General features: G+C 39.9%; 1 protein-coding gene across 1 annotated transcript in view; it reads left to right on the top strand.

Annotated features, from left to right (window-relative positions):
- Positions 1-24,553, top strand: part of LOC150085132 (branched-chain alpha-ketoacid dehydrogenase kinase-like) — a 275,984-nt gene that overhangs the window by 181,422 nt on the left and 70,009 nt on the right. Inside the window, exon 8 of the mRNA XM_090373887.1 lies at positions 21,029-21,102. Coding sequence (XP_090230013.1) covers positions 21,029-21,102 — 74 coding nt within the window. The remainder of the gene's footprint in view (positions 1-21,028; positions 21,103-24,553) is intronic.

Raw genomic sequence — 24,553 nt, 5'->3', positions numbered from 1 at the left:
GCAGTATGGCCTTAGTTGATAATGCTCCTAAAAACCAAATAACAACAACAACAACCTTTCTTCCAGCGAATACAAGTTTGTTAATTCAGCCAATGGAATAAGTGTTACAGCTTTCTTTAAACTTTATTACCTAAGATCTATTGATGGAATAGGCAGTCTTTCAATTTGAGATTATTGGCAGAATTATAACATTCTTGATGCTGTAAAAAATATTGAATTCACACGGAATGAAGTTAAGAACTCAACAATGAATGCAGAGTGAAGAAAGCTGTGGCCACAAAGCTGCACTAAGAGGCCACGGTCGAAATGTTGGAAGTAGTTTAGATTGTGAGACTTGGCAAAATGATTAGCGGAGAGGGATTTGAGGAACTGGAACCAGCAGATATCACAGAAGTCCTTGAATCTCATAGAGAACATTATACGTGGATGATATTTTTTCACAATGTGAAGAAGATAACAAAAACGAATAAGATGTACACAAAAATTTGACCGCGAAAAGACTAGCTGAGTTTTTAAGACTTGCAAATTAGCTTAGCCAAAAGCTCTGGATATGGATCATAATTTGGAGAGGAGTTTAAATTTTCACAGAATGTTATCATTAACTTTAGTTCCTTATGAAGAAATTTATAGAGAAAAACAGTGTGCTTCTAAGCAAACAATTTTAGCTAATTTTTTTTCAAAAAGTGCCAAATACTGTTGCAAGTTTATTACAGGCAAATAGCGACTAAGAAGCAATGAATTTAGATTAAACATCTAGAGGTAAGTATAAGCAGGATTAATTTTATGGACATGTTTCTAATTTTTTTCTTACCAAATGAAAACAATTTTTTTCAATTTAATTTTTCTTCACATTTTTTCTTTTTGTGTACAGGTACGGAACCCTCATTATGTCATATAAACCATAACCCCTGCACAAATTGGGGGGTGGAATGAGCAGCAGGCTAGAAAACAAAGTGCGGGGGTTTTCAGAGACTGCTGGCAGTCATTGCGGAACAAGTAAATACATGGACTGTGTTAGGGTAGCTAAGAATAAGAACAAGTGAATGTATACTTGTGTGTACACCAATGCTAGGAGTTTGGTAAACAAATTTCATGAATATGAGGTGTTGGTCATAACCTCAAAGGCAGATATTGTTGGAATATCAGAGACGTGGTGTCACACAGGTATAAAGAATGCAGAACTGGAATTTGGGGAATACACTGTGTACAGAAAGGATAGACAGGATAGGAAGAGAGGAGGGATTATACTATTAGTTCAGAAACACAAAATCTAAGGAAGTTCAGCCGGTACACATGGGTGGACAGTGCAGTGTCAAGTCAGTTTGGTGTGACATAAGCACTTTGAAAGCAAAATTGAAAGTAGGAGTGTGTTATAGGCCAAATGACTCTGAGTATAATAATCAACTGAACAGAGAAATAGTTAGCCAGTAAATTGGATAATGGGGGATTTTAATTTCACAGATATTGACTGGAACTTGTGAGTTTGGTCACTCACACAATAGCAAGGCTTTTGTGGATTTATTGGATGATTGTTTTCTACAGCAGCATGTTCGGGAGGCAAATAGAGCGAGTAATACTTTTGATCTGATTATCAGTAGTGATTCTTCATGCATTAAGAATCTACAGATAAAGGAACCAATTGGTGGCAGTGATCACAGTGTGCTGAAGTGGGATTTACTCAGAAGCAACTACCATCAGGGATAAAGGGTTTTTGCTTTCATAAAGGTGACTATGGTGGTCTGAGACAGTATTTAAATTCTATGCACTGGGACCAACTGATGATGTTACCAACAGCAAATTCAAATTCAAAATGGAAGCATTCAAATAATTAATCTTGGAAGCAACTAGGATTTTCATACCAGCTAAGAAATATTGTTCAAGATTTAGGCCTAAATGGATGTCAGATGAACTAATTAGACAGGGGATATTCAGGGGATATTCATGTGTTGTTGTGGCGGACCCCAGGGTTTCCCCCCATTAGCCGCTACTACTTCTTGTTTTGAGGCTCACGCCAGAACCGGCCATTTGTATGTAGTGTGTTGGGTGTGTAAATGTTATGATGTGTTCTGTTGTTATGTAGTCGGCCGGTACCTGGCTCTTAGCAAGTGGGAAGCAGCAACACCTGGTCACAGCTTTCCACCCCCCATCCCCGCCACGTGGAGGCGGCCAGGATCTACTACCTTCATGCTAGTCTACACTGGAACAAAGTTCCAGGATAGGCAAAGTTCGGAAAAAAAAAAAAATAATAATAATAAAAAAAATAATAAATAAAATAAAATAAAATAAAAAAAATAATAATAATAATAAAAAAAAAATAAATAAATAAAAAAAATAAATAAATAAAAAAAATAAATAAATAAAATAATAATAATAAAATAAAACAAAACAAAAATAATAAAATAAAAATAAATAAGAATAGCTGGAAAAGTTAGGGTGGTGCAGAAGTAAAGAAGTGCAGCGGGGGGGTCAGAGAAGGGACCCGCCGTAATAAAAGGAAGTTAAGAGAAATTGAGAAAAGATAAAAGTGAGAGAAAAAAAAAAAAGGTGGAGGCAATTTTCAGCCTTTGTAGTAGCCACATGTCGCGGTCCAATCCTATCCTAATTTAGGATTAGCAGTTCCTATCCTGTGAGCAGGATTAGGAGATGTCGAGGCGCATCCTCAATAGATCCTTCAGCTTCAAGGGAAGCTCTTTCAACGTTGAAGATTTCTTTGGCACTCCCATCGTTTGATAGGAAATCCTGTTAGAACAAAGGCATATCAGAACTCTACAACGGACCAGGAGAAGGTTCGGTAGTTGCAGCAATCGCTTAATTTCATTGTTAGATAGGTATTCAATGGCATGGCACAGCTGAAGCACTAGAAATACACTAGAAGTAGAGTCAAACGACATACTATAAACACTATTTACGATTTCTAACACAGTAGGTTCGTCATTCCAATCAATAAGGATTTAATTTCCATCCCGATGTATCACCTCAAGATCGTGAGACAAAATGCAGGAAGTAGCAGTTGAAGCTTCTTTGAAATATTGAAATATTTTATATTAATGAATTCTTTCTGGTTAGCAGTTCTTGTGAAAGTCTGAAAGTCTTCAAAAATAATATCAGTCTTTGATCAAGTCTTCAGAAATAATGCAGTCCTTGTTCAAGTCTTCAGAGATAATTTCAGTCGTTGTTCAAGTCTTTCTCATGATCCGGGTTCAGGCTATCTCAGGGCAGCAGCTCTCGTTTCCTCTCGTCGCTTAAATTCTCGTGTTGCAAATAAGTTAAAAGCTTCAAATGCATCTTGTGATTGGATCAGAGAAGGCTTATTCTCCCTGTCATAAGAACCAGTAATGAGTTGTAGTTCATTCCGTAAGTCGGTATAATAGTGACACTCCAAGAGGATGTGATCTGCATCCTCTTCACCTCCACAGAGACAAAGAGGGGAAGGAGACAGTCCAAGTTTATACAGCTTGCTATTGAGGCTGCCGTGACCTGACAAAAGGTATGTTCCATATAGTCCAGGAGCAAACCACAATAGTTCCCTTTTCCTGAATTCCCTTACATTCGGCAAATACTCTCTTGTCACCTTTCCTGTCTCCGATACTCAGCCTGCCACTTATTTACATAAATAGTGCGCAATCTTTCCTTTTCTGTTGTTATTGGAACATTCAGGTCAAGTTCCACGTTATCAAGAGAAGTAGGATGTGCCTTTTTCAGGTGGTATCTCAAATATCTATACTGGACCTCATATTGTATTGGCATCCTTCCTGTCAGGAGTTGTAAAGCTGCAGTAGAAATTGTCCTACAAGCTCTGGATAACATAAGAAGGGCGGCACGCTGTGCTTGTAATAGCTGTTTGACAATGGCACACTTGGTTGCCCTATAACCCCAGGCACCAGCACCATATGTGATAATGGGCAGGAATATACAGTTATAATACAATCTCAGTGAGTGACCTTTAAGGTCCCACTCTTGTCGTGTTACTTGTCTCAATCTAGATAATAATGGCTTGCATTTTTCTTTAATGTATTTTGCATGGGGTATAAAACTCAAACCATCATCCAGAATAATTCCCAAGTATTTTGTGGTTGAGCTGTATTTAATAGCTTCTCCTTTATATTTTATTTGAGGGGGACGGCCTCTGTCTAACCTGCCTTTAAGCAACATCTGGGACGTTTTACTTGTAGATATCTGGAGTTTATGCTCGTCAGACCACACAGACAGCTCTTGCAGTACCCGGTTGGCAACATCTTCGAGAGACTTCCTGGAGTTTCCTTGAACCATGATGGTTAGGTCGTCTGCATATGAGATCATGGTTGTTGCATCAAAATGTTTATTTAACCAGGAGTCGAACACTAAGTTCCAGCACAGGGGCCCAAGAATAGACCCCTGTGGACATCCTCTGGTAACTTTTCTTGACACTTGAATGGAACCACTCTTAATAACTAGCGAGCGCTGCGAAAAGTAGCTCATCAGCAACCGGTATATAGGTGAAGACACTTCGGCCTCCCAGAACCTCTCCAGGGTACTTTGCCACCAAAGAGTGTCAAAGGCCCCTTTGAAAAAGTCCACAAAGTCCACAAAGAGACCGAGCAGATATTTAGTCGTGGTTTCCCGCTGTATTTCTAAAAGAGAAGCAATGGCATCTTCGATTCCTCTACCCTTTGTAAAACCGAACTGTACAGGCAAAGAGAGTCCTTTCATAACATAAGTAGTCAGAAGTCGACTCGCAATAACTTTTTCAAGAGCCTTGCCCATAACTGGGAGCAAGGCAATAGGTCTATATGACAGTGGATCAGATTCTGGCTTCTTTGGATTTTTGAGAAGAATTTTTAAGTTAGCAACTTTCCAAATTGCAGGGAAAATACCTTGATTAAGACACGAGTTGAATAATGTTGCAATAACTACAGGAACCGTTTTCCATACGCGCTTGAGCACTTCCACTTCAATGCCATCAAGTCCAGGACATTTGCCCGAACGCATAGACTGGATAGCAATATCAATCTCCTCAAAGGTAAAAGAGGGTTCAACAGGCGAGCCCAAGTAACTAGCGTTTTTCACTCTGATGTCTATCTGTTTTGGATCCGTACATTCTTCTTCTTCTTGATATGTAATAACATCTAGGATCCTGTTCATAGTGGGTACCCAAGATATGGTTTCTTGATCATCAGTAGTCGTAACCGCTGCAAACACTTCACCAGTTGGAATTTTATTGTTTATTAATCTATAGACGAGCCCCCAGGGAGAACTGTTTCCCTGGGTGCTCACTAGTTGCTCCCATGAAGCTTTTTTCCTCTTGTAGATTTCCTGGTGATAGTTTCTACGGGCTTGTTTATATCTGTTTTGCAAAAGTACAACCTCCAAAGTGGGACGAGATCTGTCTCTCTTCGCTTTCTGGAAATCTCTTCTTGCCTTTTCTTCAATGATTTTAATTGTGTCAATTCTGAGGACCACCATGGCACATGGTAGGGCTTCCTTTTCCTATATCTCATGGACTGTCTACAAGCAGTAATAATTATGTTTTGAACTACTCGTGCCTGTTCATCTGCAGTGAGAGTGGTCAATTTTTCTATTTGGTCTTGTGTAAAGGAGTCTTTAAGTGAGGAATCAAATTTATCCCACTTTGCTTTCTTTGTGTGAAATCTTGGTATGTCGGTAGGATCAAATCTGGATCGCCTATGATCACAGTTAAGTTGAAACGTCATGATGTTATGATCGCTGGTAGACCAACTAGTGTGCAACTTCCAGTTGGAAAGTCTCAGACTAATAGCAGAAGATGTGAGAGTGATGTCGATGTGAGAAGAACCCATAGGTGTCACACACATTGGTGGATGGCCAGGGGTGTTTAATATAGTTAAGCGGTGAGATAAGATTAGGTCTTCCATTAATTCACCCTTTTCATTTGTAGTTGCAGCACTCCACAGAGTAGACTCAGCATTTGCATCCATCATCACAATAACGTTCTTCCCACGCAGAATATTAAGTGTCATATCCAGGTAGTCCACAAATGGTTGTATAGAGTCTCTGTATTGGGAGCATTGACAGTATAATGAGATAGCATAGACTTGGCCAGACTGGCCCGCTAAACACACACAGACAGCATGGGTGGAGCAGAGACTGGGAATTCTTGTAACTGTAAGACTTGGATCTAAGATGACAATTGCAGCCCAGATCCGAAATCGGGTATTTCCACCAGTTCTAACCGTAGCTGGATTGGATTGTACTAATCTATAGTGAATGGGAAAACCCTTTAGAAGGCCCTTATGTGAATAGGTCTCTTGAAGAGCCATAACCTGAATAAAATGTTCTTGCGACACTTTTGTTAAGTCATTTGTAACTGCAATGGATCGTTGGCAATTTAGCTGCAAAAACCTGATTTCTGTTGATTGTGAAGTACTTTTTGAATTTGAAAGTATCTGCAATTCTGCCCAGACACGATAGGAGGGAGTATTTGATGAGAGCCTTGTCGATCAATTCGGCCCTGGAAAGATTGTGCAAGGCTCAAGGGGTAGAATTTTTTTCAGTCTGGACTGTACTTGTTAACAGGAGAGATTGCTTCTACAGGGATGGGATACACTTAAATAGAAAGGGTGCAAGAATATTTGCTGATGCTATCGAGGCAGTGTTAGGTGGGTCAGAAAACTGCTAGCTTGGGGGGAGACAAAGACCAATAGATTGACAGTAGCCACTGGCAGAGGTGAAAGAGATTCTTGCACTGCTTCTATTAGAATGAGCAGAAGCCTGAAAAACAAGATGCATGGTATTTCAGAGACTGCTGGGAGCCATTGCGGTACAAGTAAACACATGGGTTGTGTTAGGGTAGCTAAGAATAGAAACAGGTGCAGGTATACTTGCGTGTACACCAATGCTAGGAGTTTAGTAAATAAATTTGATGAATTTGAGGTATTGCTCAAAACATCAAAGGCAGATATTGTTGGGATATCAGAGACGTGGTGTCACACAGATATAAGGGATGCGGAACTGCAATTTGGGGAGTACAACGTCTACAGAAAGGATAGACAGGATAGGAAGGGGGGGAGGTGTTATGCTATTAGTTAAGAAACACATAAAAACCAAGGAAGTGAAGCCAGTCGACATCGCTGGACAGTGCAGTGTGCAGTCAGTTTGGTGTGACATAAACATTGGGAGATCAAAATTGAGAGTAGGAGTGTGCTATAGGCCTAATGACTCTGATGAGTATAATAAGGAACTGTACAGGGAAATAGAGTGGGCCAGTAAATCAGGGTGTCTTATAATGGGAGATTTTAATTTCCCAGATATTGACTGGAATTTGGGGGCTGGTTACTCACACACTAGCAGGGCTTTTGTGGATTTATTGGATGATTGTTTTCTACATCAGCATGTTCGGGAGGCAACTAGAGGGAGTAATACTCTTGATTTGATTATCAGCAGTGATTCTTCATGCATTAAGAATCTGCAGATAAATGAACCACTAGGTGGCAGTGATCACAGTGTGCTGAAGTGGGATTTACTGAAAGAGGTAACTACCATTAGGGGTAAAGGGAAGGGTTATTGCTTCCGTAAAGGCGACTACGATGGACTGACACAGTATTTAAATTCTATACAGTGGGACCAACTGATGATGTTACCAACAGCAAATTCAAAATGGAAAGCATTCAAAGAGCTTATCTTGGAAGCTACTAGGCTTTACATACCAACTAAGAAATATTGTTCAAGGTTTAGGCCAAAATGGATGTCAGATGAACTAATGAGGCATATGGCAGAGAAGAAAAATGCATGGGATACATACAAATTAACACATGACACAGAAGCCTATGATAGATACAAGTTGATATGCAACCAAGTTACAAAGGAGGTTAGGCGGGCGAAGGCAGATTACGAGAAATCCTTGGCAAGGGATGCAAAGAAAAACAGCAAAGAGTTCTTTACTTATGTAAACTCTAGAAGGAAGGGGATGAATCAGATTGGTCCACTTGATATTGATGGGTCAAGTGTTGATGATCCTGCTCAGGTAGCTAACAAACTAAATGAATATTTTGCATCGACATTCACACATGAGGAGTTATTCGGCGAGGGGAATGCCAGAGGTGTATTCAACTCTAGCAGTAAGCTACAGAATCTTGAAATAACTGGGAGTAAAGTGGAGGAGAAACTGTTGAAGATAAACACAAGAAAGGCACCTGGGGGTGGATGGGATCTATCCAGTTATATTAAAGGAGGCAGCAAAGGAAGTAAGCAAACCCTTAGCCATAATTATGAGAGCTTCCTTGGACTCAGGGAAGGTACCCATAGATTGGAAATGTGCAAATGTGACCCCAATTCACAAAGGAGGATCAAAGGCTGACACAAGTAATTATAGACCTGTGAGCTTAACTTCTGTTCCAGGAAAATTAATTGAGGCACTGGTTAAAGAAGCACTGCAGGATCATTTAGACAAGACTTCAGTTATAGCTCAGACACAGCATGGTTTTGTTAAGGGGAAGTCTTGCCTGACCAACTTGATTGGATACTATGATGCAGTCACAAAAGAACTGGATGCAGGGAATAACTTTGATATTATATACTTGGATCTTAGAAAGGCTTTTGATACTGTTGCACATGGAAGACTGCTACACAAATTGGAGCAGTGTGACATTGGAGGCAAATTGCTGCTGTGGATAAAGGGGTGGTTGAGGGGGAGAAGACAGAGAGTGGTAATCAATGGACACTGCTCATCGTGGACTGATGTTATTAGTGCAACTGCAACAGGATCTGGAAAGGTTGAGCAGATGGGCTGAGAGGTGGCAAATGAAGTTTAACATTGACAAATGTAAAGTACTACACATGGGAAACAGCAACCCCAGAGCAACGTATCAACTCTGTGGTACAACACTGACAGTGGTAGAGAATGAAAGGGACTTGGGGGTGGTTGTGCAGGCAGATATGAAGTTCTCTGAGCAGTGCAGACGGGCTGCAAGAGTAGCTCATGGAGTATTGTCAATGATATACAGGAATTTTTCCAGCAGGGATAAGGAGGTGATTATTCCATTGTATAAGGCGATGGTCAGGCCACACCTAGAGTACTGTATACAGGTCTGGAGGCCTCATTTCAAGAAGGATGTAGAGCTGCTGGAACGAGTACAGAGAAGGGCAACAAGATTAGTGAATGGAACAAAACGGTGCTCTTACGAAGAAAGGCTTAAGTTTTGCAAATTACAGTGTCTGGAGACTAGGCACCAGCGAGGTGATCTGATAGAGGTGTATAAAGCCTTGAATGGTTTAAGCATGCTCAATGCTGATGGGATTCTTCCTCTAGCTTAGAAAAATCACCTGAGAGGGCATAAATTCAAATTGAGGAAAGACAGATGTAGGATAGACGTGCGAAAATTTGCCTTTAGCCAGCGGGTGGTTGGTTGGTGGAACAGACTTCCATCGCTTGTGGTGGAGGTTGATAGCCTAAATAAGTTTAAGGCTCAGCTGGACAGGTATTTTGAACGAACAGAGGGGTGAAGTGGAAGTGGTTTTTTTTTTTTTTTTTTTTTTTGGCTGATGCTGCATAAGCTTGCTTTCTTGCATCAAATGCCTCTACTAATGCTAATGCTACTAGAGTTAATACCTGATGTTGTGTTTCTATCCATAGAATGTCTTTGAACGAACAGCATCTATGGCTTTTAAGTACTCTTGGCATTTGGGATCTCTGAAGGAGTGGGTGCAGTTTTTCTTTCGCTTCTTACAGTTTGGACATTCAGCTGGTTTCTCCTTATTTGGGCAATCTATAAAGTTGTGACCGATTAGACCACAGTGCCCACATGTTTGTGCTTCTTGATGACATGATCTTATTGAGTGGCCATATCCCAGGCATTTATAGCACCTGGGAACTATGGTATAATCTATTGTCTATGGTATAATCTATGGTGACTCTATTGTCAGGGAAACGGGGAACATGCTTTGTAAAAAAGGATAGGTGGAATAGGACCAGGGTATGTCTGCCAGGGGCAAAGGTTGATGACGTTGTAGAGCGGATATCATCTTTTAAGGGCACAAAAGGTGATATAGTTGTACACGATGGCACTAATGATATTAAGAGTAGGAGACCGGCGGAATTACTTAGCAAGTACAGGTCACTGTTGAAAAAAAAGCCGTGAATTAGGGTTGAACTTGAAAGTGTCTGCAATTCTGCCCAGACACGATAGGAGGGAGTATATGATGAGAGCCTTGTCGATCAGTTCGGCCCTGGAGGGATTGTGCAAGGCTCAAGGGGTAGAATTTTTTTCAGCCTGGACTGTACTTGTTAACAGGAGAGATAGCTTCTACAGGGATGGGATACACTTAAATAGAAAGGGTGCAAGAATTTTTGCTGATGCTGTCGAGGCAGTTAGGTGGGTCGGAAAACTGCTAGTTGGGGGGGATACAAGGACTAATAGATTAACAGTAGCCACTGGCAGAGGTGGAAGTGATTCTTGCACTGCTTCTATTCAAATGAGCAGAAGTCTGAAAAACAAGATGCAGGATATTTCAGAGACTGCTGGTAGTCATTGCGTTACAAGTAAACACATGGGTTGTGTTAGGGTAGCTAAGAATAGAAACAGGTGCATGTATACCTGCGTGTACACCAATGCTAGGAGTTTGGTAAATAAATTTGATGAATTTGAGGTATTGCTCAAAACATCAAAGGCAGATATTGTTGGGATATCAGAGACGTGGTGTCACACAGATATAAGTAATGCGGAACTGGAATTTGGGGAATACAATGTATATAGAAAGGATAGACAGGACAGGAGGGGACGAGGGGTTATGCTATTAATTAAGAAACACATAAAGTCAAAGGAAGTGAAGCCCGTTGACATCGATGGACAGGGCAGTGTCGAGTCAGTTTGGTGTGACATAAGCATAGGGAAATCAAAATTGAGAGTAGGAGTGTGCTATAGGCCTAATGACTCTGATGAGTATAATAATATATTGTACAGGGAAATAGAGTGGGCCAGTATATCAGAGAGTCTTATAATGGGGGATTTTAATTTCCCAGATATTGACTGGAATTTGTGGGTTGGTCACTCGCACACTAGCAAGGCTTTTGTGGATTTATTGGATGATTGTTTTCTACATCAGCATGTTCGTGAGGCAACAAGAGGGAGCAATACTCTTGATCTGATTATCAGTAGTGATTCTTCATGCATTAAGAACCTGCAGATAAATGAACCACTAGGTGGCAGTGATCACAGTGTGTTGAAGTGGGATTTACTCAAGGAGGTAACTACCATCAGAGGTAAAGGGAAGAGTTTTTGTTTTCGTAAAGGCGACTATGATGGTCTGAGACAGTATTTAAATTCTATACAGTGGGACCAACTGATGATGTTACCAACAGCAAACTCAAAATGGGAAGCATTCAAGGAACTAATCTTGGTGGCTATACATACCAACTAAGAAATATTGTTCAAGGTTTAGGCCTAAATGGTTGTCAGATGGACTAATGAGACATGTGGCAGAGAAGAAAAATGCATGGGATACATACAAATTAATGGGTGACATGGAAGCCTATGATAGATATAAGTTGGTCTGTAACCAAGTCACAAAGGAGATTAGGCAGGCAAAGGCAGACTACGAAAAATCCTTGGCAAAGGATGCAAAGAAAAACAGAAAGGAGTTCTTTACATACTTGAACTCGAGAAGGAAAGGGATGAATCAGATTGGTCCACTGGATATTGATGGTTCAACAGTTGAGGATCCTGCTCAGGTGGCTAACAATCTAAACGAGTATTTTGCATCTACATTCACGCATGAGGAGTTATTCAGGAAGGAGAATGATGTAGGTAAAGTAAACATTGGCAGTGAGCTGGATGATTTTGTAATAACTGAGAGGAAAGTGGAGGAGAGATTGTTGAGGATAAACATAAAAAAGGCACCTGGGGTGGATGGGATCTATCCAGTTATATTAAAGGAGGCAGCAAAGGAAGTATGCAAACCCCTAGCCATAATTATGAGAGCTTCTTTGGACTCAGGGGAGGTACCCATAGACTGGAGATGTGCAAATGTAACCCCAATTCACAAAGGAGGATCAAAGGCTGACACAAGTAATTATAGACCTGTTAGTTTAACTTCTGTTCCAGGTAAATTAATGGAGGCACTGGTTAAAGAAGCACTGCAGGATCATCTAGACAAGAATTCAGTTATAGCTCAGACGCAGCATGGTTTTGTTAAGGGCAAGTCTTGCCTGACCAATTTGATTGGATACTATGATGTAGTCACAAAAGAACTGGATGCAGGGAATAACTTTGATATTATATATTTGGATCTTAGAAAGGCTTTTGATACTGTTGCACATGGTAGACTGCTGCACAAATTGGAGCAGTGTGGCATTGGAGGCAAATTGCTGCTATGGATAAGGGGATGGTTGAGTGGCAGAAGACAGAGAGTGGTAATCAATGGACACTGCTCAACGTGGACTAATGTTATTAGTGGAGTTCCTCAAGGTTCAGTGTTGGGTCCATTGTTGTTTTCGGTGTTTATGAATGATATTGATGATGGGATATCAAGTTTAATGTCTAAGTTTGCAGATGATACAAAGGTTGGCAGGGTCGTTCAGGACACTACTGACGCTATGCTGCTGCAACAGGATCTGGAAAGGTTGAACAGATGGGCTGAGAGGTGGCAAATGAAGTTTAACATTGACAAATGTAAAGTACTACATATGGGTAACAGTAACCCCAGAGCAATGTATCAACTCTGCGGTACTACACTGACAGTGGTGGAGAATGAAAAGGACCTGGGGGTAATTGTGCAGGCAGATATGAAGTTCTCTGAGTAGTGCAGACGAGCTGCAAGAGTAGCGCATGGTGTCTTGTCAATGATATACAGGAATTTTTCTAGCAGGGATAAGGAGGTGATTATTCCCTTGTATAAGGCAATGGTTAGGCCACATCTTGAGTACTGTATACAGGTCTGGAGGCCTCATTTCAAGAAGGCTGTAGAGCTGCTGGAACGGGTACAGAGAAGGGCAACAAGATTAGTAAATGGAACAAAGGGTTGCTCTTACGAAGAAAGGCTTAAGTTTTGCAAATTACAGAGTCTGGAGACTAGGCACCGGCGAGGTGATCTGATAGAGGTGTATAAGGCTTTGAATGGTTTGAGCATGCTCAATGCCAATGGGATTCTTCATCTTTCTCAGAATAATCACCTCAGATAGCATAAATTCAAATTGAGGAAGGACGGATGTCGGATAGATGTGCGGAAATTTGCCTTTGGCCAGCGGGTGGTTGGTTGGTGGAACCGACTTCCATCACTTGTTGTTGATGTTGATAGCCTAAACAAATTTAAAGCTCAACTGGACAGGTATTTCGAACGAACGGAGGGGTGAAATGGGAGTGGGGTTTTTTTTTTTTTTTTGGCTGATGCTGAATAAGCTTGCTTTCTTGCATCATATGCCTCTACTAATGCTAATCCTTAACCGTGTGAGATGTCCACCCTAGATAAATTCTACGAGCAGACAATAGAATCTTGCGAATCGTTCCAGTGACTTCTAAAATCCAATTTATGTTGGACTTATTAGGTTTTGGCTTTGTTGGAAATCGAGGCTTAATTTGCTCTTTTACATCCTCAAGTGTAAAATCATAATCTTTTAAATTTTTCTCATAGATATCTTCTATTATATCCTCAGTCTTGGAGTCTTTGTGAACATCATAAATCGCAATAGTTGGGCCCAACTTTCTGGGCAATTCAGGTTTTAACCCACACTCTTGTAATTTGACACAGTTTTTGATCTTTTCAAGATCTTGAGGGGTCGCAGTTTCAATTAATACCCCGTTTGCCTGAATTTTCCACATATATTTAACCTTGACATCCTTTATGTCTGAGGTTAATTTAGCTTTAATCTCTTGTTTTACCTCCTCACTTGTAGCACAGGTGCTGCCCTCCTGCGCCTTAATCAGAATTACGTGTTGCTGCTGTGTACGTTTACCCGCTATTGATCTTGCTGTCTGAGTCGGAGTGTATAGCTGCGTGGTTTGAGCATATGTTAAAGATGCCTGAGAGAAACCAGGATGAGAATCCTTAGGCGTTATGTAATTCTTTTGTATTTTATTCAGCTGGAATTCTTTTTCATCCAGCTTGGTTTTAAGGCGTTCGTTCTCCATGATCACATTGATTAGTATCTGCTCCATAGCAGACCAGATGTCTTGTATTTCAGTGGTTACTTGTTTTGTTAGCCTGCTCCCTTCAGAAAGAATGGTAGAGAGGCCAGTTCTTAAGGAGAAAACTTGCTCCATATGTACTCCTAGTGTTAGGTTGGATTGAGACTGGTCAGAAACAGAATCTCCTAGGGCAAAGGAACTAAGATCCACTGAAGGCTGAGACAATGCCTTCTCCAAGGGTGTGGGTAAGTTTTTGCGTTCTAGGCTAGGGATTTCCATTGTCGGTTCTTTACGAGTGGAAGCAGTCACTTTGGTCACATTATCACTTCCAGCAACAGTCTGTGCAGAGGAAAGTAATGGTGGGATATCATCCAAGAATTAATTTTGATGGTCCGATTCCATTTTATATTAATGGTTCTTGAGTTTAGTTGAGCTTAAGATTTTTTTTTTTTTTTTTTTTTTTAGATTTTAATGGTATCTATAGCTGCATTATGGATTTTAATTATCCTCATTTATAAAAGAATTATTATGAACAACTATATTCAAGTAATACAGACGATACTATATTCAGGCTTGAGAATGTTGGCTCCCTTCAGTTGGGCAAGTTCCACCAATCAGGTTGAGGCCTTAGGGTCACGTGACCATACAACAACAAAGGCTGTTTTCATTCGTCGAGGAAGAAGCAATGGCTGCCTCCAGGTAACATAATTATTTTAGTCACTAATTCAATCACCCATAAAGCCAAAATAAGTAACTCTAGCATTACTAAAACCGTATATAGTTGGAACGGAGTTCAAGTATGGTCATCTTAGTAAGGTTTAATCTAGTAGAAATTGTTACAAAGAGCACAGATTAACTTTAGCAACTACCAATGTTAATTAACGGCCGAACCTATATGGCGTTTCCATGTTGCAGATCGCCGGAACGAGCGACATGTAACAAGGAAATAAAAACTCTCATATCTTTTCAACGCCTTAGAAATTCAGTGTGGAATAAACGTCTGTTGACTCACCGACACCAGGAGATCTTGATAGATACAAAATAAATCCAATTTGAGCAAATAAAAGCCACTAAAATACTAAACTATACGGAACACTGAGTTCATGCAGCCTTCCAATACTTGGTCAGCGCCACCGTCCTAATTAGACAATGTGGCAGAGAAGAAAAATGCATGGGATACATATAAATTAACCGGTGACACAGAAGCCTATGATAGATATAAGCTGGTCTGTAGCCAAGTTACAAATGAGGTTAGGCAGGCAAAAGCAGATTACAAGAAATCTTTGGCAAAGGATGCAAAGAAAGACAGCAAAGAGTTCTTTACTTATGTAAACTCTAGAAGGAAAGGGATGAATCAGATTGGTCCACTTGATATCTATGGTTCAGTTGTTGATGATCCTACTCAGGTAGCTAATAAACTGAATGTATTTTGCATCTACATTTACACATGAGGAGTTATTTATGGGGTGATGCCAGAGGTGTATTAACCTCTGGCAGTGAGCTAAATGATTTTGTAATAACTCAGAGCAAAGTGGAGGAGAAATTGTTGAAGATAAACATAAGAAAAGCACCTGTGGTGGATAGGATCTATTCAGTTATATTAATGGAGGCGGCAGCAAAGGAAGTAAGCAAACCCTTAGCCATAATCATGAGAACTTCCCCTGACTCTGGGGAAGTACTCATGGACTGGAGATGTGCAAATGTGACCCCAATTCATAAAGGAGGATCAAAGGTTGGCACAAGTAATTATGGACCTGTTAATTTAACTTCGGTTCCAGGGAAATTAATGGAGGCACTGGTTAAAGAAGCACAGCATGAGTTTCTTAAGGGAAAGTCTTGTCTGCCCAATTTGATTGGATATTATCATGGGATCAAAGCTGGATGCAAAGAATAATTTATATATATACTTGGATCTTAGATAGGCTTTTGATTCTGTTGCACATGGAAGACTGCTGCACAAATTGGAGAATTGTGGCATTGGAGGCAAATTGCTGCTGTGGATAAAGGGATGGTTGAGTGGGAAAAGACAGAGAGTGGTATTCAATGGTCACTACTCTTCGTGGACTAATGTTATTAGTGGAATCCCACAGGGTTCAGTGTTGGGTCCATTGTTGTTTTCTGTATTTATTAATGATATTGATGATGGAATATCAGACTTAATGTCTAAGTTTGCAGAAGACAAGAAGGTTGGCAAGGTTGTTAATGACAGTATGCTACTGCAACAAGATCCAGAAAAGTTAAGCAGACGCTGAGATAGCAACTGAAGTTGAACATTGACAAATGTAAAGCACTGCATAAACCGATGAGCCAAAACATTAGCATTAGTAGAGGCATATGATGCAAGAAAGCAAGCTTATGCAGCATCAGCCAAAAAAAAAAAAACCTCTCCCATTTCAACCCTCCGTTCATTCAAAATACCTGTCCAGCTGTGCCTAAAATGTATTTAGGCTATCAACTTCCGCAACAAGGGATGGAAGTCTGTTCCACCAACCAACTACCCACTGGCTAAAGGCAAATTTCCGCACATCTATCCTACAAATGTCTTTCCTCAATTTGAATTTATGCCCTCTCCGGTGATTATTCTGAGCAAGGGGAAGAATCCCATCGGCATTGAGCATGCTCAATGCCCACATACGTAATATGATGTTGATCCTCTCCGTGCAGCCAAAACAGCTCGTACCTGCCAAGACATTGACACTACGAGATTTCTAAATGTTATGTCGGTATATGGTACCAACATGTAACCAGCGGATCCTTTTACTCCTATAAGGTGTGTAGTTGAGATGCCGCAGATGGGAGTTGCTATTCCAACAGAACCCACAGATGCTCGATGGGATTTATGTCTGGGGAATTTGGAGGCCGGGGCAATACCTGGAAGTCTTCCTCATTTTCCACGAACCAGTCTCGTACAATCCGGTCGGTGTGGCATGGCGCATTATCCTGCTGAAAGAGGGCACTGCCAGAGGGGAAGGCCGTTGCCATGAAGGATGTACCTGGTCAGCAATGATGTTTAGGTAGGTGGTAGACATCAGAGTGCCTGGCACATGGATGACGGGACCCAGGGTATTCCAGCAGAACATCGTCCAAAGCATTACACTGCTGCCACCGGCTTGTTCTCGTCGCATAGTGCATCCATGTGCATCACTTCCCCAGATGAACGACACACACGTACCCAGCAGTCCAGATGGTGCAACAGGAAATGTGATTCATCGGACCAGACGACCTTCTTTCAGTAATTCATGGTCTAGTTTTGATGCTCGCGTGCCCATTGTAGGCGCTGTCGCCAGTGAACAGTGGTTTGCATGGGCACTGGGAGCAGCTTGTGGCTATGCAACCCCATTTTCAGCATGGTTCGATATACTGTATGTTGTGACACATTACTCCTGTCACCAGCATTCCAATTACTGGCGAGTTGCACTAGTCTCCCTTCTGTTGCCAAATACCATCTGGGAGAGCCTTCGCTCACCTCTTGCATCAATGAGCCGTGGTCGTCCAACACCTCCCCGACGATTCATGGGTTCTCCCTCTTCAGACCACTTTAGGTAGGTAATAATCACAGCTGACAGTGAGCACTCCACCAGCTGTGCCATTTCAGTTATGCTCTGACCCAGTCATCTGGCCATTACAATTCAGCCTTTGTCAAACTTGCTGAAGTCTGCTGCCTTTTCCATCTGAAGAACAATTGTAACACTGATTAACGGAGCTCAGTATCAGGTGTTTTTTTTTTTACCATGTTTTGACCTGCGTACATGCCATAGCTCACCTGCAGTTGCTTCGATTTGCATAACAACTCGCTGGTCATAATGTTTTGGCTCAGTGGTGTATATTGGTAGTTGTAATCCCAGAGTAAAGTATCATCTGTGTGGTACTAAACTGAGAGGGTGGTAGAGAATGAAAAGGACCTGAGAGTAATTGTGCAGTCAGATATGAGGTTTTCTGAGCTGGGTAGACTGTCTGCAAGGGTAGCTCATGGTGTTTTGTCAATGATATACAGGAATTTTTCTACTAGGGAAAAGGATGTGATTATCCCCTTATATAAGGAAATGGTTAGGCCACACCTTGAGTATTGTATACAGGTCTGGAGGCCACATTTTAGGAAGGATGTAGAGCTGCTGGAACGAGTACAGAGAAGGGCAACAAGATTAGTGAATGGAACAAAGGGTTGCTCTTACAAAGAAAGGCTTAAGTTTTACAAATTACAGTATCTGGAGATTAGGCACCTGCGAGGTGATCTGAAGTGCATAAAAGGCCTTGAATGGTTTGAGCATGCTGAATGCTGATGGGATTCTTCCTCTTGCCCAGATTAATCGCCTGAGGGGACATAAGTTCAAATTCAGGAAAGACAGTTGTATTGGAATTTGCCTTTAACCAGCGGGTGGTTGATTGCTGGAAGAAACTTCCATCTGTCATTATAGAAGTTGAGAGCTTAAATAAATTCCAAGCAGCATTTGGAGCGAATGGATGTGTGAGATGGGAAATTTTTTTTTTTTGGCTGATGCTGTATAAGCTTGCTTTCTTGCATCATATGTCTCTACTGATGCTAATGACTGTACTGTGTTCTCCTTTATTTTCCTGCTGATACTACTAATTTTTAAAATTATTAAGTCAGTGATGACAAAGCTGAGTTAAGATGGCGTGGTAAACGTTGTAAGATTTCCAAAATTTTTCTCATCGTCTACTGCAGACAATGCCTGAGCAAATGTACATAAATAGTATGCTTTTAAATTTGAAATAACACCTTGATCCATAGGTTGGATGAGTGAAGTCGTGTTTGGTGGTAGAACTATGACTCTCACGTTCAAATTGAAATCACCTAGATGCGTAGGGTGTCCAGGAGCATTATTTAATAGAAGGAAAAACTTGAAAGGAATGTCGTTGTCTTTACAATATTTTTCAACCTCGGGAATGAAGCAGCATTTCAACCAGTCCCCAAAGAGAGATATTTTTATCCATGCTCTCTGGTTCGATTGGAAATGCACGGGTAGGGTGGCTTTATTGATGCGCTTAAATGCACGAGGATTTCCAGAATGGTACACAAGCAGTGGTTTTAATCAGTAATATCCAGCTGCATTAGCCGCAAGCAAGAGCGTGGCCCTATCTTTTGACACCTTGAAACCTTGGAAACTTGTATTTTCCTCTTTGGCAATGTATGTTTGATTCAGCATTTTTTTCCAATCTCTTCAACGTTAAAAATATGCTGCGTTGAATAGCCACCTTCATCAGTAATTTTTTCCAACACATCGCAAAATTTCCCTGCAGCTGCTGAATCTACACTGGTGACTTCACTGCATACTTTAACATTGTGGAAACCATCATGATGCTTGAACCTATTAAACCACCCGTTGCTTGCCACGAATTTGGGTTGGGATTCGCCGTACTTATTGTTAATATCTTTATCAATATTTGTTGCTTTTGCTTGAATGGTCATTAGACTCAGGGGCACTCACTTCTGAATCTGATTTTCCATATTATTAATAGCTGTTCCATCTTCGATATAGCATCTGAACACTGTTTTGTGATCACTGTCGTTCTTAAGTGCATAGATCCTTTGACAGTGTGCGCATATCGCACTGTCATTTAAAATAGTATTCACTGTTGAAGCAGTGAGACCCAATTCTCCTTCAGTAGATAACAAACTTTGTCCTGCTTCTTAATTAATCATCTTCATTTCAAAATGAAGATAATTAATTTTTAATCTTTAATAATAAATTTTGTGTTGCAAATTGGGTTTCATTTTACAAAGGTATCAAATGAAAAATAATTTTTTTTTTTTTTTTACCAATAACTGGGATTTGTTTTTCAAAAGTTCTCCACAGTTTATGCAATTATCCCATCTGCATGTTAGATTTTTTATATCCCACTTATAAATCTTTTGGTTACTGTTGGCACCATTGTTTAACTGCTTCCTTCAGTCATAGTCACTGTGAAATTGATGAGATTATTTTTTTCAGCCTTCCAGATTATTTTTTTTCAGCTTTCCAAAAACATGAAAATTGCAGGGTAACAAGTGTGGACTGTATATAGAATGATCAGTTATTTCTGGGTGTAGTTTCTGATTGGTTGTGTTGTCTGCGGTCATTGCACATTGTCATATAATAAAATGCCATATCACAAATCAACATTAGGGATTTGTCTGTAATTTTCATGTGAAATAGTTAATTCATTTGAGTTGACATATTTTTTCTACATGTGGTGATGACTCATGTTTTCACTGCATGTTGTGGTGCTTGCTCGCCAGTTCAAAATGTCTCATCCACAGTCGCTTCATGAGTCAAGAAGGAATTTCCTTTCATTTGATACCAAAACATTGGTAAGGGAGATTGTGCATTTCTGCTCAAGGCACATGGGATGAGAACCCATTTATGCTATCTTCCTCTACTGGAATCTGTTGTGAATGATGATTGATACAGCTCCATCACACCACATCATAGTCATACACTGATTCACTCTGGTGTGTGTCCTGTGACAGACGTGTGAGCTTGCCCTAGCAGGGCCATCCACTAGAGTTTTTTATCCTTTATTGTAAACGATTTGCTCATTTGTACACTCATGGGCAATGATATACAGTTGTCAGTTTGTATCTTTTATGTATGCCAGTGAATTTCTGCTAGAGCAACTCTACTGTGAGAAACTGAATAACTGTATGTGCTGCTGTTCAATTTCTTACAACTGTGCACCTATCAAATGAAAAATTTGATAAGTTCGCAGTTTTCTGAATGTTATATAGTCTCTGCTAGTGCATCATTGCCTGCACATACAGGACAGCCAGTATATCTATTGTTTAGTAGAAGCATTAGTACTAATCCCAAAATTTACACCTGTGACAACTGCCTTATTTTAAATTTAAAATAAAAATCAGTGTTAGTTAAAATAATACTCTGTTATGCTTTTATGTTATTTAATTTATTTGTGTTGTTTGGTTTTATATATGTATATTTGTTCATTTTAATCTGTAGCCTTCATATGTTGGCATCATCAACGTTAACATGAAACCCAAGGAAATTATTGAGAAATGGGCTGATTTTGTTAGGTAAGTGGAATAAAGTTTACTGAAATGCTTTCAATTGCATGCAGAGTACGTTAATGAAATTTTTAATTCTGATTTTCCTATGCGGTAATAGGAAAATATCAGTGATTGAGCACACTACCATTCAGATTGGTGATATCGTTAAAAGGTGTATTGGAATCATTTATATTGTACAATAAACATGGGAGTGAGGAATTAGTGTGTATGTATGAGGTCTGATCAGAAAGTTCTAAGACTATTATAAAAAGTGGTTTGTGACTTTTTTTTAACCCTCTGTCACAGTCATAATTGATACCTAGTTAATTTCACAAATATACGTGATCCTAGTCCATTTGACAAATATACATGGTCTCAGTTCTAATCTCAACGATGTCCATTTCCACTTACAGTCTGCCAAATCCCATGTACTTTTTCAGAGAGTATCTCAGTTACTGGTCGATTCAACCACTGCTCATCTTAGTTACCAAATTATTCACTGTATGATTCCTTTCGCCTCAAAGGTGGTACTTATGCATATGTCCGTTCCTATATTCTGTATCAGAGATTTGGTAATTTGAAATCTCCTCTTTTTCGATGTTCTCTGACTTAATCTCTCTACCTCATTGTGTCAAATTCATCTGTTGTCTCTACCGTTCTCCCAACTCCACTAATCACTTGGAGCTTTTTGACTTCCTCTCTTTGCAACTTGACTTTCTCCAGTCCAGCTTTCCTAACAGTGAGGTAATTTTCCTTGGTGATTTTAATGTTCACAACTCCAGCTGGCTTCCGTTTTCTAGTCACACCGACCCAGCAGGTCGAGAGGCTTTTGCATTATTAATTACTAATGACCTAGCACAGATTGTTCATTTACCTACAAGAATACCGGACAATCCTAATCATACAGCCAATATACACTTGATCTTTTTCTCACAAACAACCCTTCTAAGTACACAATCGAAGTGAGTGGTCCTTTAGGCACCTCAGATCACAACTTGGTTATTGTCCCTTCTCCAATGGAACCTTTATCTCATGGCTATTCCCAACCTCGTGTTGTTTGGCATTACAAGAATGCAAAATGGGATGACCTGCGAGACTTCTTTTCTTCTTTTCCTTGGTTGGATTACTGTTTCAAAACTTCTGATGTCAATGTTTGCTCAGATTGTGTCAGTGAAATTATTTTTGTAGGAATGGAATCCTTTATTGCACACTCCACTTTAAAATCTCATCCTCTTATTTTTATTTTATTTTATTAACAACAAGATACACAACAGGTAACCATTAAGTGTATCTGAGAGCAGAACAATGAACACAATTGATAACAAAAATATAAAATCCAACAGGAAGATAAATTTTAAATCTATATCAATCCAACAGGATTGATATAGATTTAAAATTAAAATCGTATGTACAAAAGAGGATTGCATTAAGTTAAGTTACTGGTAAAATAAATAATAAATTAATTAGTTAGAGAATAGAAAAATAATAAAACACATAATAATAATAAACTACAATAATTAGATGAGAGCTAATCAATTTGCAGTTTAAGAGAAGAGACAAAGTTGTGGATGGAGTTCATCAGTGATTGGGAGTTGTCAAAGAAGTTAATGAGAGAGTCATTTGCTGATTTGCAGATTCTGTTTAGTGGACTGAACTTCATAAAGTCCGTGGTGGCAGAGTCAAGGCGAAACAGTGTAAGGTTCCTGACTTGTCTACAAGGAGCATTTAAGTTGATTTTAGTGAGGATATCAGATGCTTCATAAGTTCCAGTGATTACTTTGGCTAGAAGGGTGAGGTCAGCAGTAACTCTTCTAGTGTACACAGGCCTCAGAAGAAAGTAATCACACAGCGATTCATAGTACACTGTGTGGTAAAACAGAGGATTATGGAATGTAAGGTAACGGACAATTGAAGCAGTTTTGGACTGCTTCAGTTTTGTTGGAGTTTTCGTGTGAGGATTCCTGATGGATGAGCTGAATTCCAGGATTGGGAGAATTATAGTTTTATAAAGGATGATAGCATATCTATAGTTTTTGAACTTGTAGGTGTTCCGTTTGATAAATCCCAATGTTTTGAATGCTTTGCTGGCGATTTTAAGGACATGGGCATCAAATTTAGCACTGCTGAGAAGAGAATCCCCAAGTCATTAACTTGGTCACTCCTCTTCAATGATCACAGAGTTAATAGCATACTCCGTATTTATTAGTTGTGGAGATCTGCAGGATGAGAAATATTACTTTGCACTTCGAGGGGTTAGCAGGCAATCCATTCAGAGATAGCCACAGAGAAAATTTATTGAGGGCGCATTGAAGCTGTTGAGAATCTGTTGTCTCCTTCACTGCCGAGTAGATCTTAAGATCATCTGCATAGAGAGCAACTTGGATATTGGAGGTGCATAGGAAAGAAGGAAGATCATTTATGAAAACAATGAAAAGAAGAGGACCTAGGGGAGAGCCTTGAGGTACGTACTCCTCTTAGTGGTATAAAACAGTCAGAGTTTACTTGATTGATGATAACGCTCAAGGAACGATGTGTAATATAGCTGCATAGCCAATGAGAGCAGAGGATCACTGATACCATATTGCTTAAGTTTTTCCAGAAGTTTTTCGTGCAGGACTTATCAAATGCATTAGATATATCTGTGTAGACTGCGTCAACTTGAATGTGATTATCAAGCACTTCAGAGGTATATTGCCAGAAAGGAAGCAAATTTGTGACTACAGACTTGCCACTGCAGAAACCATATTGGTTCTGATCAATGAAAGGCCTGAAGAATTCGAAGAGATGTTTGGTACTGCTGTCTCAGAGAGTTTAGCCAGACTGTTTTGCAACGATATGGGTCTGTAATCAGTTACATCATTTTTATCACCTTTCTTGAAAATTGGAGCTATATTGACCTGCTTAAAGTGCTTAGGATAATTCCCCTGCCTGAGAGACAAGTTGAATACCCGCAGTATGAGGAGGTAGCGACAGTCATTTTCCAAAATAAGCCAGGAATGTTATCTGTACCTCTAGTATAGTAATTTCTTGTCCATTTTAATGCTGACTTTAAATCTCCATCTGTGATAAAGATGTTGATGAGAATGTCGTCTTTAACAGGTGTGAAGTCAGGAAATGAGGCAGGTCTCAATATATCATTTGTTTGGATTCTGGAAAAATGTTTGGCAAACTCTTGAGCAATACTGAATTCGTCCGATAAGAGAATTCCATCTGCGTTATGGAGTTGTAACTTTCTATTGGTTATATTCTTATGCTTCATGAAATTCCAGAATGGTTTAATATCTCTGTGGGTAAGTAGACTATCCTGAATTGATTCTGTATACATGTTGTAAGATTTTAATATGAGGGTTTTCGCTTTTTGTGGAGTTTGCTGAATATTTTGTAGTATTGACTGTCACCTGATTGCTTATACTTGTTTCTATAGAATTCTTTGGATTTAATTTTATGTATTAATTTGCTGTTATACCAGTGCAGGTAG

Source organism: Mastigoproctus giganteus, chromosome 5 (assembly GCF_048544385.1).
Source record: "Mastigoproctus giganteus isolate SK-2022 chromosome 5, ASM4854438v1, whole genome shotgun sequence".
Taxonomy (NCBI): domain Eukaryota; kingdom Metazoa; phylum Arthropoda; class Arachnida; order Uropygi; family Thelyphonidae; genus Mastigoproctus; species Mastigoproctus giganteus.
This window is presented reverse-complemented; position numbering and strand designations above follow the sequence as displayed.